The sequence below is a fragment of the Antedon bifida genome, chromosome 8 (genome assembly GCF_963402885.1).
Source record: "Antedon bifida chromosome 8, ecAntBifi1.1, whole genome shotgun sequence".
Taxonomy (NCBI): Eukaryota; Metazoa; Echinodermata; class Crinoidea; order Comatulida; family Antedonidae; genus Antedon; species Antedon bifida.
The window spans coordinates 12,334,618-12,349,240 of record NC_136233.1 but is presented as its reverse complement, the minus strand read 5'-3'; the positions used below and the strand labels follow the sequence as shown (position 1 = coordinate 12,349,240).

At 32.6% G+C, this 14,623-nt stretch overlaps 2 protein-coding genes across 5 annotated transcripts in view; one reads left to right on the top strand and one right to left on the bottom strand.

Moving 5' to 3' along the window:
- LOC144850548 (uncharacterized) overlaps positions 1-6,114 on the bottom strand; it is a 30,621-nt gene extending 24,507 nt beyond the window's left edge. Inside the window, exon 1 of the mRNA XM_078707838.1 lies at positions 5,992-6,114. The gene's annotated coding sequence lies outside the window, so the exon portion shown is untranslated. The remainder of the gene's footprint in view (positions 1-5,991) is intronic.
- The window catches only part of LOC144850547 (uncharacterized), a 52,098-nt gene that overhangs the window by 28,416 nt on the left and 9,059 nt on the right, over positions 1-14,623 (top strand). For 3 of the 4 annotated variants that reach the window (XM_078707834.1, XM_078707833.1, XM_078707837.1), the window contains 4 exons: positions 7,775-8,060; positions 9,898-10,149; positions 10,613-10,731; positions 13,740-13,828. In XM_078707834.1, the coding sequence (XP_078563960.1) occupies positions 7,788-8,060; positions 9,898-10,149; positions 10,613-10,731; positions 13,740-13,828 (733 nt within the window). In that variant the 5' untranslated portion in view covers positions 7,775-7,787. Of the gene's footprint in view, positions 1-1,422; positions 1,487-7,774; positions 8,061-9,897; positions 10,150-10,612; positions 10,732-13,739; positions 13,829-14,623 lie in introns of those variants that run through there. The other variant, XM_078707836.1, reaches the window with a different exon arrangement.

Here is a 14,623-nt window from a genome sequence, read left to right as displayed (position 1 = left end):
ACTGGACGTGGTATGCCATGGCCGGCTAGGCCCTATGCCTAATTAAAACCGGGCCTTTAGAGGGGGCCTCGCCTAGGAGGCCTAGGCCTAGGCTAGCCTAACTAGCTACCTCTAGGCCTAGGCTAGGTCTAGGAGGCCTAGTTAGTAGGCCTATAAGTAGTATTATTGTGTTTTTGTCGTATTGTAATAAATAATATGACATTTTAATTATTAATTTTAAAAAGAATGCCAAGTTTAAACTAGTTACTCTCATTCGAAACAAAAATAATTCATTTTAATAAACTTACTAAACTTACGACAAATACGTAGTAGTCAAGACCGGCCGGCCTTCTATAGTAGCGCCACGAAGAAGCACGCACTGAACACAAATTTGCCAACTTTTCCACGAAATCATAAAGTTCTGCTGCGAACATGATTTTATTTCATATTAATTACGTTCGCTGTAAACCGAGATCCCGACGCGCACGCGCAGACGATCGACACTCCATGCTTGAAATAAAGGAAACACCACAGTTCTCCAGAGATGATCATTATTTACAGTGATAAGTCTAAGTTCAGTAACAAACTATGAATGAGAATGTAAAGAGAAAGGGTGAGGGGCAGTTACATCTCACTCACCATTAGTGATCAAACTTCAATTCAAAGTATGATTTAATCTTCATTTGTCAGGTTTTTGGGGACACATACATCTTTGAAAATCATTCTTATGCCGTCATTCTTAAATCAAATAACATTAAAGATGTATTGTCCCTTTGTCAAATTCCAAAAAAATAAAAAATAAAAGATTTCGAAAAAAAGTGGGTCATTTTGAAGTATCATAATAGTTATTAACTTTCACCAAAAATTAGTCGAAAAAAAAATCATTTAACTGAAATACAGACGTTTTTTGGTTCAAAAAATAACTTTGACTTCCAGTCAAAGTTTTCGATCAAAACATATCTCATAATGCAACGCGCTTATTTGGCTACTCTGTATGCATAATCATAAAACTTCCTCGCGATCTGTGTGAAAACACCTTCTCAACCGTGACGAGTTGTAAACAATCCTAATTAGCATCATGCATAATGTATAATCATGGTTTGAAATCTTTGTTTACTTTCGCTCGCGATGATTTTCCAGAAGAAATGTAATCAAGTTAATTTAGCTGTTAATTACGTAAAATTGTTGTTTTTGACTCGAATTTTCGACTTAAAGTGAATAACTTTAATATTACTTTGATATGGCCAATTTAAATTTAGAATATTCTGACCTTCATTTTTTTTGTGTTTCAAGGGACAATACATCTTTAATATTATAATACATGTAGGCTACCCTATTGCGTATAGGCTATCAATAATCCTCAATGAAGCGTAACATTGTGTAATGATACTTTTTAAGCTTCGATGTATTGCATGTAGTCATAACAGCGTCCTCGATGATAACAAACCATTACAATTATTGTCGGCTTGTATTTAAATTAATATTATACTAATAGATCCAGTTTCAGGTAGGTTGCTTAATTTTCTTATCGCGTTTTATTTAGTAAATTATTATCAAAATTTATCGTACTAATTTCTATAGCGAATTTTATTTGGAACATTAAAGAAATAATATTTTCCCTCTGAAAAAATAATTTTTTTGAAATGTCATTTTAATGTCACATAATAGTTATTCACTTTGACCAAGAATTGGATCGAAAAAAAATATATGTAATTTTAAACGAAAAAATAGTCAAATTGACTGGAAGTCAATGGGGTTTTGGTTTACTTTATCCTTTTAAAAATGGAAAATTATTAGTTTAGGTTTTTTTCTACGGAAGTGAAAACTGTCCCACGTAGAATCTGTATCTATCCTGGGCGGAAACCGCCCGTCCGATTCGCGTTGAGGAGGAATAACATATTTTATTACCATTTCCGCTCTTCTGTGTAAATTGGCATTATGTTTTCATTTGCTGATCTTATGTATCACCTTACAAAAAGATTTTAAATCAAATCGTATGTTAACAGCATTAGTAAATTATTGTTTTCTTTTTGATAAACCATAAACGTTTCGGCAACAGCATCGGTAGCCTTGTTCTATTATTTATCTCGTTTTTTTTTACATAAGTGTTTAACTTACAAAATAGCTTATTTTTCAAAATATGATTTTATTAATCTTCATGTTCATATTTTTGGGGAAATACATCTTTAAACAAATATTTAACCAGTTATGTGTATTATGGGAGGGGGGAGCAACCGATTTATGTTAACGTCGACGACTTAAGACCTACGACGGTACGCATCTTCGGTCGTCGCCTGGACCTATGACACCACTAAACTGTGAATAGAGTAAAAAAGTAAATCTTAACTTTCTCGCATGCGCATAATGAATTGATCGTACTTGATCTATCGTCGGTCTTAGCAAATCTAAAGTTCTCTTTTGTATTTATTTAATAAAATACAGCTACACCAGTCACTCGTCTCGAAGAGGCCGTCTGCAAACAAAATACAACAAATAAAATATAATTATGTATTCCTCCTGTACTACCACAGTACTTAATTTTTACTATATTTTAAATATAGTTCAAGGGAAGTTCAATATCAAACCATTGACCTATTACATGTATAGGTCGGTGAACAAACTAACTATAAGATAAAGTGATTTACCTGCTAACTGGTGACCTTGAAACTACAATAATTGTTCAAAAGAACTACAGGGGTATTTTATTTACCTGCATAAAATTTGTTTATTCTAAGCATAAAAAGTCGTATGTTTTGTAACTGTGTGGAAATGAAGTTCGAATAAAATAAACGATAAGAAAAAAAAAATTAGGTCCCAAATATGTTTCTATATGACCAAGATATCAAGTTTCTTAATTTATCAGAGCTACACTTAAAAGATGTATTGTCCCTAAAAACATGAAATTGAAGAATAATAAAATTGACATTTTTAATCAAGGTAATCACTTCTGTAGAAAAAAAGAGGGAAAAAAACCAACAATGTTTTTCACTTATAAAAAGAAACAATAAGTGGTTAAATTCAACCAAAAGTCAAGTTGACTTTTTTTTCTTTGCTTTAAAGTATAGTTTTTTCAGGTATATATTATTTTTATTATTATTATGTTAAATCAAATTTGTGTTGAATAATATAATGGTATATTAAACCAAAACATTAAAAAAAAATTTTTCAGGGAGATAATAAGAATAAGAAATGATAATTTGCTGAAAAAACACCTTATTAATATTTTTTATAAGATTGAATGCATTTACCAACTATAGAAAAGAGATCGTTTAAAAAGTATTTATTCTTAACATTAACTATTTAAAAACTCAATGTAACTCAACGTCGACTGGAAAACGGGCTTTAGGAACTTTATCAAACAAGGTGAAATCATGTAAAATTGACCGATTAAAAATAGCTTTCCGTAGTTTAATCAAACAAATATGTTGAAATAAGATAAGATCAAAAATGTAAAATTTTACATAAAAAATGAAATGTTACGTTACAACATATATATTCCAAGTTTTCTGGACTCTCTGCATTCTCACTCCTGAGGACGATCAAAGTATATTGATCGAAACGTCGAGACACTCAACAGTTCTTTTCAGAACTAATACACGTGGTGTACCGCAAACTTTATATCAACATTCGATTTCGCCATGCAAACCTTCAAACAAAATATAACATATATATATATATTAATTAATTAAAAATTTCAGTATATCACCGGGCGGTTTAGAATTAATGTTCTTTGCCTGCTGTGTTTATATATATATATATATAATACTTAGTTTTATATTTGTTTTCTTTCCATAACTTTATGAAACGACGGCAAAATTACAGTTTTCACTACCTCGACTGTAACTTCCTATAATCTTCCATTTAAAAAATAATAATAGTATTACTTTGTTTAACTATTTTAGTTTTATATTTGTTTTCTTTCCATAACTTTATGTAACGACGGCAAAATTACAGTTTTCACTACCTCGACTGTAACTTCCTATAATCTTTCATTTAAAAAATAATAATAATAGTATTACTTTGTTTAAAATTTTAGTTTTATATTTGTTTTCTTTCAATAACTTTATGTAACGACGGCACAACTACAGTTTTCACTACCTCGACTGTAACTTCCTATAATCTTCCATTTAAAAAAAAATAATTATATTAGACTATTTTAGTTTATATTTGTATTTCTTTCCATAATATTATGGAATCCACGATCCAACTAATATTCTCAATGCCTCAACCGAAACATCCTAATAATCATTATTTTGGGTTTAATATTAATATAAATAACTTTGTATAATTATTTAATCCAATTCAGTTATTCAATATTGTCTTGCTTGTCACATATAAAACACATTTAAAAAAACAGATTGTAGAACAGATAAAATAGATATAAAATATTAATTAACATTAAATGTCTGATAAAATATAACCTCTGATTGCAGATACTTTTGTTTTAAATTTGTTTTCTTTTCATAACTTCATTTAAAATACGGTTCAGCCAACTAATTCAATGCCTCAAACTTCACATAGTCGTTCATTTGGCGTTTTAAAATAAATAACTTTGTGTAGGCTTAGGCCTATTTAGTTTTCTATTTGTATATCATTCCATAATGAAAATGACGGCCAAACTAACTACTGTTATCAATGCCTCGCCGACACCCTATTATCTTTCATTTGGCTTTTAAATAATCATATAAGCCTAAATAACTTTGTATACGGTAACTATTTTAGTTTTATATTTCTTTCCATAACATTGTGAAACAAGAGGCCCAGCCATCTACTGTTCTCAAAGGCTGTGTTTATACAATACACTTCTTAGTTTACACGCCTACTGTATATGCGTGTTTTCACAGACGAAGGTCAATCCTCTAAACTGAGTCGTTCATACATGAATGTTAACTCATGCTGTGTTAAATTTCTGACACACATTTCATATTTTGTAATAATTTCTAGAAGCATACCTAATTCAATTAACCATGACAGCGTATGCCCTATTGTCGGATGTGAGCCTTTATCATCAAAGGTTAAGTCTAAGTGCAGTCAACAAGCAAACAAACTTGTGTAACAAAATGAGAATAAAAACAGCTTGCCATTATACTGAGTTTACAAAAACGTATCCAGGAGGCAATGGTAGTCACGCAATAACAGTCTGATGATCTGATTAGACTATTAGCGGAACTAACAAAAATTGAAAGATCATTTTTAAACACAACTAATAGTTGGGTACTCGTACTTGGGTTCTCTTGTCCCAGATTGTTTCATGATACTTATCATAACAGAATGATTGAGGCTATAAAGTTGCCTTGCGATTATTTAGGTGAACAAAGAATTTCATTTCACTTTCATTTCATAATAATTTGTAGTAAAAATGCTCTTAAAAAAGGCGATCTTGTAATATTAATATACTTACTTAAGCTAAATGCAATAGGAAACAACTTGTGTTGTCTTCTGAGAGATATTCATCATTTACTCATTATAGTTTTCACATTCATTTCAACAATAATAATTCTATTACACAGAAATTTCTATTTAAAGATGTTGTTCCCCAAAACATGAAAAATGAAGATTAATAAAATCAGACTTTAAATAAGCTATTTTGCAGTTTTAATAAAGTTATTCACTTCTGTAAAACTATTACGTGACATTAAAATGGCATATTCAACAAAAAATTGGAAAAAATATATATATAAAATATATAAAAATATATCTTTACTGGTTTTTTTTTCTTAGATTATTTTATGTTTCCCATTGTGTAGACTTTCTTCATACCATTTAAAAACTCATAACATTCTGGAGTTCTACCAAATGTTGTAGAAAATACTTATGTTATTACTTACTCGACTTAAGTATCTTTTTACCAATAAGACAAATTGCTATCTAAGAGCCTATATTAATCACCAGTAAAGATTTATACATTTTCAAAGTAAATAGTTTAAAAGTTAAGGTTCCAGATTAGCGAAAATGAGCTATGAAAATAACAACAATGTAGTGAAGCTGTAGCTTGGTGGTTAACGTGCTTACCTTCCAATCATAGGGTCCGGGTTCGATCCTGACCTAGTGCCAGGGTTCGATCCTGACCTGGTGCCAGGGTTGTAACTCAACTCCACTGCCTAAGCCTCCAATGATTTATAAGCACGATACATAATAAATTAAGTTTGTTTATCCATTCTTAATTGGCGATTTGCTCATTGTTATGAAATACAAAAAAAGATACTTAAATATAATAATAATTATATCCTGGATTTATATAGCGCCAAATGTTGTGAAACCTCTAAGCGCTGATCAAACACGTATGGAAACATACTCCCATAATGCAGCTAGTAATCTTGATCTAACCGGGTTCCCATTTATACACCTGGATGGAGAGAGGCAAACGTAATTAAAGTATCTTGCCTAAGGATACAAGCAATGCGGCGGGAGTTGGATTCGAACCTCGATCTCACGATCAGTAGTCGAACGTCCAACACACTGCGCCACACGCCCTTATGTACAATCCTATCAGCCAATCACGGCAAAAGATATCGCCAATATGATCTTATCTTGTTAATTAATAATATTAATAACGGAGAATGATGGTGGTATCCTGGATTTATATAGCGCCAAATGTTGTGAAACCTCTTTTCCTGATCAAACACGTGTGGAAACATACTCCCATAATGCAGCTAGTAATCTTGATCTAACCGGGTTCCCATTTATACACCTGGATGGAGAGAGGCAAACGTAATTAAAGTATCTTGCCTAAGGATACAAGCAATGCGGCGGGAGTTGGATTCGAACCTCGAAAATTTAAAAATTACGATTTAAAAAAAGACGTTTGTGTAAATAAAAAAATTGTGATAACTAACAACACAGAGCATTTTTGTTAACGATCGAGTTAAGGCTTATAGGCTTTTTATTAATTATATACATAAGCTTTATATAAATATTATTCTATCCGTGTTGAAATATTACTATTGTTATGTCACCTAGGTAACAACACAATATCACTGTAGATAGGTACTGTATACTTTCAATCAATACATTTTTATTGCCAAAAAGCAGACAATAATAATAATAATAATAATATACAATATAGCTGGGTTAATGAATATATTTATATAATCGGTTCTTTAAACCCCTTTACAAATTAAAGAATAAAACAGCATAAATACAAATGAGACCTTTTCTTTAATAAATTGTATTACCATGCCAATAAACAAAAATATTATTGGAGTAGGCCTATGTTTATTATATGTTATTAATCATCTACGTAAGTAAGTCTGAATTTAAGAATAGACTACGGTATCTCACTACTAGTGGATTCAGTTCATTACTAGACACGATAGTCATAAAGATAAAGCATTTTGCTGATAATATTTTATAATGACATTATAATCATATTGTTTTTGTGTGTGCTAATTGTTGACACTAGTTGTGTTCGCTATCATAATCGAGACACTTGCACTTTACGCGCGTGTTTTAAACGTTGATATTAAAACGTGTACATAATTGTAATACACATGATATTATCCTTGCAATTTGATTGGTTAATTAGTCAACACTCAGTTCTACATATAACGGAAAAGTGATTATAATTATGATAATTAATAGACTCCAGTGCACGTTACCCGACGTGACTATACGGTTGCCTGCAAGAAAAAGCAAATAAACAGATTTAATACTCTTATATGACAACAGAATAGTGCCTTCACGTTGACTCATCTCCCTTACCCACTGATGCTGGTGCCACAGTACACCTAATTTATTTTAGCCTATATACGTGATGTACATTTTATTGATATTTTTAATGTCTTCTTTCTTTAAGTTTCATAGTCAAGATGAGAGCCCAATGTGTATTCATGCTAGCCGTGTACATGTTCACTGTTTGCTACGCAGATATCATATACACACCAACAGGAGTGATTGATAGTAATCCATACGTGGGTACGAGTAAATTGAAAGTCGACCAGGTTCACTCTCGACAGAAACGGAATACTGATGACGGGTGGGTAAACAGCGTTTATACAAGTGACCAGAAACAAGCTATAGCGGACAAACACAATGAACTCAGGAGTGGTGTGGATCCAGAAGCCGCCAACATGCAGTATATGGCAAGTAGTAACAGTAGTTACTGTTTACACACTCCCCTCTTTAGCTTTACAATGAAAGAAACTCCTTTCACATCCCGAATACTCCTACTACTACCAAACACCACCAGTCTAAAATTCAATTACTTTCCTTGCATTCGGTACTCATATACTTTTGTAATGCTCCCTTTATGTCATTATTATCAAACAAATGTTTTAAAAAAAATAGAAACGATTATAATATTTCGAATATTACTCTTCCTGACGGCTTCTTTCACGCACAGATCTGAAGATACACAATCCTTGATTTTATGTAGACTCTTAACTGTCTTCTCAAGCTGCAGTGTTTGGCACCTAACATTAAGCACTGAACTTAACCTCTATCTTTGGATTAAATACTGTATACTAATAAAGATACAGAAAATAAGTTAAGAACACGAAGCATTTTCCAAATTTATAATTACTTCCTTTGTATGTTTTCTTAATAAAACCTAATAACCTTAATAAAATTCAATATGGGCCGAAATATTGAATAACGCGCCCTCTGTCGCTCTCTGCATTTTCCCATATATAAATTAGCTGTCAGTTTCAGAGCACTTAAATTTATCTTTAAATTTATAAACTTTTCATATTTCACTTAAAACGATCAATATCTAAATATTGTATAACATTGATTGCCTTCCTTTCTTTTGTTATGCGTTGACTGTGTTTACACCGTTGTCATGGAAATTGTGTAATTATATTGTGTTGCCATTGTTACATAATCTCGCTGTATTTTGCACTTTATAACGTATCTTTTGTAAAATTGTTATATAATAATGTATGTCAAAGTGTAATGCTTGGACATCGTTACTACCATGTTATGTTATTGACGATGATGGCTATACTAGAGATTTTTGTATTTATATTTACAAAATAAAAGGAAATTCTAGAGCTACGACGGCAAACAGTTTGACAAAAAAATTGTGATGTGCCCAAATATGGTAGTGATATGCCCAAATATGGTAGTGATATGCCCAAATATGGTAGTAGCATGACATCATCATGTCCATATATGGGCACAGAACATTTTATTTGTCACATAAAGTTTGATAGTGCGACAGAGCTTTACACCGATCATTGAGAACCACCCACAACTAAATTAATCTATTTTTCGAAATCGAAAATGTTCTTCACACTTTCAAATGTTAGTCTAAGGTGTTTGAAGTAAGGTATTAATATTATGTATTGTATGGATAAATTTGATGGCATGGTACTTTGAGTATATTTGATAATTACCGATAGAGGGAGACACATAACAATCAATGTGACTTAGGAAAGGCATGAATTCTAAATAATAATATCTGATTTAATGTACATAAATAAAATGTGTGTAAGAGAAATCGCAGCAAGAAAAACATGACTTTCCTTTAAAACCGCCACACAGGATTGATAAACGTAAAGATACAGATACAAACTGTGATGCACAATGCTCGCAAATATCTAAAGTAGGCCTAATAAGGCAATGATGTAATTATAGGACGATAGTTACAGATTAATTTGTTTTTCTTATCAGAGAAGACTAAACTTCCCTATTCTTATGAATTGGGAAAATATTGGAAAGCACTAGAATTAAATAATACATGACTACAACATTAATTTGATGTTATCTAGATTTTGTAGAATCAGATAATATTAGCAAGTTTTTTTATTTTTAGTGAATTGTACTACTCCGCACTGTTGGCCATTTTGATCATAACACAGTGAAAGTGGAGGTAATTTTAAAAGAGATATTTAATTAAAAATGTTATTAGTCATTAGACTAATGTGTAATACACATACCCTATACGTATTCCTTCACAGATATGTATTTTATTATTAGGTTTGGGACGAAGATCTTGCGACAATAGCTCAGACATGGTCTGAAAAGTGCATTTGGGATCATGGACAGCCAGACAACTACACAACCCTGACTGATTTCGCGACTTTAGGACAAAATCTGTGGCTTGGCGGCGGTACGGCAAACGACCCAACACCCAACGGTATAGGTGCAACACAGGCCTGGTACAATGAAGTGAGCCAGTATACATTTGAGACAAGGGCATGTAGCGGCGTTTGTGGACATTATACCCAGGTAGGCCTAAGACAATTCCATACATAATATACGGAGGGCATTATAATCTTCTCCTAGTATTCTTATAAAGAGAAAGGTTGACCTTAGTTAGCGTATGGGTGTACGTACATTTGGTATGGGTAACATACAAATTCCTTTTTTTCTAGACCTGTTTTGATTTAGAAATCATGAATAATTTATGAAATTAACCATGGCATAAATTAGGACATTATAGAGGGAGCTAGATACAACATTGTTATAGCGGAAAATCAACATTAACCTTCTGATCACCTAACATTTAATTAACGCTCGAAATATCGATGCCTTTAAACAGCCATTTTGCGCAATGTTTGCATTACATTTTAAGAACTGTACTTAATTAGTATTGCCATTCCTTGCTCGGTAACTTGCACCTCCATTCCATCCACATTCCCTCCCATTACCTCAAACCACCAAGTGTATGTTACTACCTGTTTGTGTATAGGTTGTTTGGGATGATTCTTATGCAGTAGGATGTGGTGTAAATTTCTGCAGTGAGACCGTTGAAGGTGGAGAAGAAGGTCCATCAAATGCGTGGCTTATAACGTGTAATTATGGAAACCCGTAAGTAATCATAAGATGTGTCCACACGCATACCAAATTAATAGTGAATAGAATATAGTTAAGCTGATCGGAATCGTATCAGAGTTACAAACGATGTACGTGTTCTTGTGATTGGTTAACACCGACGTATATCGATCGATCGATCAACCAAATTATGGAACAAACTTTCAAATGACACAAAAACAAACTGTAAATCTATGACACTTTCAACTTTTAAAAAATCGATCCAAAATATTACTGATTAAGTATCTTTTACTTTGAATTCATTCCATATATATATATATATATATCACTTGCACTGATGAAGGGCTAGTGTTGCCCGAAAGCTCTGCTAACTTTTCTGGCTGTTTACTTTATCGTTTTGATTTAGCTTTTCGCTTTTTTATTTGTATCTTCATTGAGATCCAGCCACTGATACCCACAGCATTGTCATTTTTTTCAGTAATTTGCCTTTGGATTTATATATAGATAGATATATATATATAAACACAACAAGCAAAGAACATTAATTCTAAACCGCTCGGTGATATACTGAAATTTAATTAATTAATTTGAAACGATAAAGATGAGGAAATCTGTGAGAATGAGAATGAGAAAAAGTCGCCCCAACCGAGACTCGAACTCGGACCGCCTGCTTGATATGCAGATGTCCTAACCATTAGACCACTGGGGCTTTCATGGTATTGTTCGAACTCTATTGGATAGCGACTCTTTAACATTCTCGGCGTGGTACGGCGGAACAGCACTAGTCCTCAGTTGTACGCACGCGCAACAGAGATCAAATTGATACGCCCTCATCTTTCAGTATTTTTATTCACGAGGCGGGATCTCCGAAGAGATACTTTTATATATATAAACACAACAGGCAAAGAACATTAATTCTAAACCGCTCGGTGATATACTGAAATTTAATTAATTAATTTGAAACGATAAAGATGAGGAAATCTGTGAGAATGAGAAAAAGTATATATATATACTGTGTTTTGTAGATAGTTACCTTTTTGTAAATGTGTGTATACTAATGTAAACTAGATTTGAACTCGTCACTTTGACGAGTTAGTTATCCGCACGACAAACGCCACGTGCACGTCATACGTTGGAAAATTGCACACAGAAAAAGATTATAGCATTATGACCTGAACTGAAGAATATGATATGTTGTTATTGCTGAATTCTGTCAATTTTGTGTCATATAGTATATACAGTATAAACAGTATTTTCAGTATTTTCTGTATACATATTACATACAGTGTAGAATAGGTGAAATAACGGGACCCGCCATTTATTCCTATTTTTAATTTTAACATGACGAAGGTATCAAAATGAAACACTAAGATAGCAATTTCGGAAGGAAATGATCTCAGCAACAACATAATTATATAGATAGTTACCTTTTTGTAAATGTGTGTATACTAATGTAAACTAGATTTGAACTCGTCACTTTGACGAGTTAGTTATCCGCACGACAAACGCCACGTGCACGTCATACGTTGGAAAATTGCACACAGAAAAAGATTATAGCATTATGACCTGAACTGAAGAATATGATATGTTGTTATTGCTGAATTCTGTCAATTTTGTGTCATATAGTATATACAGTATAAACAGTATTTTCAGTATTCATATTACATACAGTGTAGAATAGGTGAAATAACGGGACCCGCCATTTATTCCTATTTTTAATTTTAACATGACGAAGGTATCAAAATGAAACACTAAGATAGCAATTTCGGAAGGAAATGATCTCAGCAACAACATAATTATGATAAGTGCCTATGTGCTTATATTATAAGTGTCAATTGCAATGATCAATCCTTGAAATTCATAAATTCACGCGTAAGTCACGTTGCGCAACTTTGACGTTATTAAAAAATAAGAGGTGTGCAACTTCACGTAAATGTCCATATGCAGACAAGGTTATGACATTTTATGTTTACAAGTGTTTGAGATACACGAGACACAAAAATGGAGGAGAAAGAAATAAGAATAAATAAAAAGAAAAAAAAAGAAACAGGACGATTACAAGATGCGGATAACTAATTACTTTGTTAGTTGTATTTGAATTATTTTTATTATATTGTTATATATTTCATATATGTTTCTCTACTGAACCACTTTGGAAACTGTATAACTCCGATAGATCAAAGAGCGTGTAAACATATAAATAAATCTGTGTGTCGTGAGATTGTGTTTCATCAGACAAATTAGTATTATTAAACGTCAGAATATAATATTGTCATCAATAATATTCGGATGGGACGTAAAGCTTTTGATTCCTGTGTAGGCCTACATATAGTTCACGTTAAAACATTTGGTACACTATTCGAAAAGAGTAGGAGATCTTCTCCCGGTGTGCTGATCTCTGGTAGGCGCTGCACTGCTGGCTGCCGTTGGTCCATAGAAAGCCTAATCCGAATTTCCGGTTAAGCTTTAGGACCAGTATTAATACCTTTACCTTTTACCTTTATTCAGTGTCACCTTTTACCAGTTAAATTAAGTTTTTAATGTGAATAATAATAATAAATAAAATATAGATTACAACTTTCAAGAAGTTTGTTGATGTAAATATTTTGACATCCTCCTCTTCCTTTAATTGGCTGATTGACTGCCATGTATCAATGAATATAATCCACTTTTCAACTAGACCCTATAGCCCCGATACAGGAGCGAAATCAAGTCAAGCGACGATAAAAATCCTGGAGCAGTATCACGTCTTCTAACAACAATCTTCATCCCATGATACTAGAATAGTGAGAGATTATTTAGAGAGTAAGGTTAAGTTAAGTTTGGTGTTTGATGCATTGGCATGGGCCTATTGCCGTCAGGAGACACGGTACTACAAGCTGTGCTGTCGTTTGACATCCATATCCGTACGAGAATCGATTGATATTTTGTCTGCTAATTGGCCAAACTGGTTTTTATCAAAAGAAATATCATATAATACAAATCAATACTTTACATAAATAATACAATTAATTATGTCATTGAATTGTTTTCGTTGCTTTTAGTGGTAACTACCCAAGACAGCCATACATTGCTGGATCACCATGTACGAAGTGTGCTTCTGGTTCAGGACAATGCTACAACAACACATGCCGTATGTTTTGCTCGTTTTTTTTTTTATTCATACAGTATAGACTCCCCCGTACGCATGAAGTATTGAACAATGTCCGCTTTAGGAGGTTTATAAGTTACACTTGTTGTCAAAGTACCGCTTATGAGAGATACATTATATGATATAATTAAACCTGTAAAATCACAATTGATTCTAAGTGTGTGAGTTTTAATTAATTCATTTAATATGCACATTGTTGGATGTCCAAAAAATAAATATTTCAGAAACATAAGCAACATATACATTTAATAACGTTGTTTTTGTTTATTTTGTTTTTGAATACGCAGTTACAACGATTTTCCATGTATATAGAGGGAATAATTCATGTTATGTCTGAAAGTACAGTGTTAGACTAACATGAAACATGTATGTAATTTTAGTGTCAAATTCTTAATCAATTTCATTTACACTCAATTTTTATTACTATACGTACGTAGGTGCGGCTACATGGTCGGTGTTTTGCAGCAGCTACCCTAGAAGCAGCGACGAGAGATCATTTTCGGTTACCGCGTGAAAACTATTTCCAGGGTTTTCCGTCACATCATGTATATTCATGTGTGGATTCAGGCCCTCTATAGTTTCTGCCTTAACCTGATAGGAAAAAAATAATTCTGTCGGGCTGCGGCAAGAGACAGTGTTGAAAGAGGGCGTTTGTTTATTTGTTTGTTTGATTACTTTAGCGTAGGTTTACAGATGTTATTCTATGATCCGATAGAATGTTCTGCCTGCACCTAAGTTCCTTTAACTTCGATCCACCAGTATTATTTTTAATGAAGT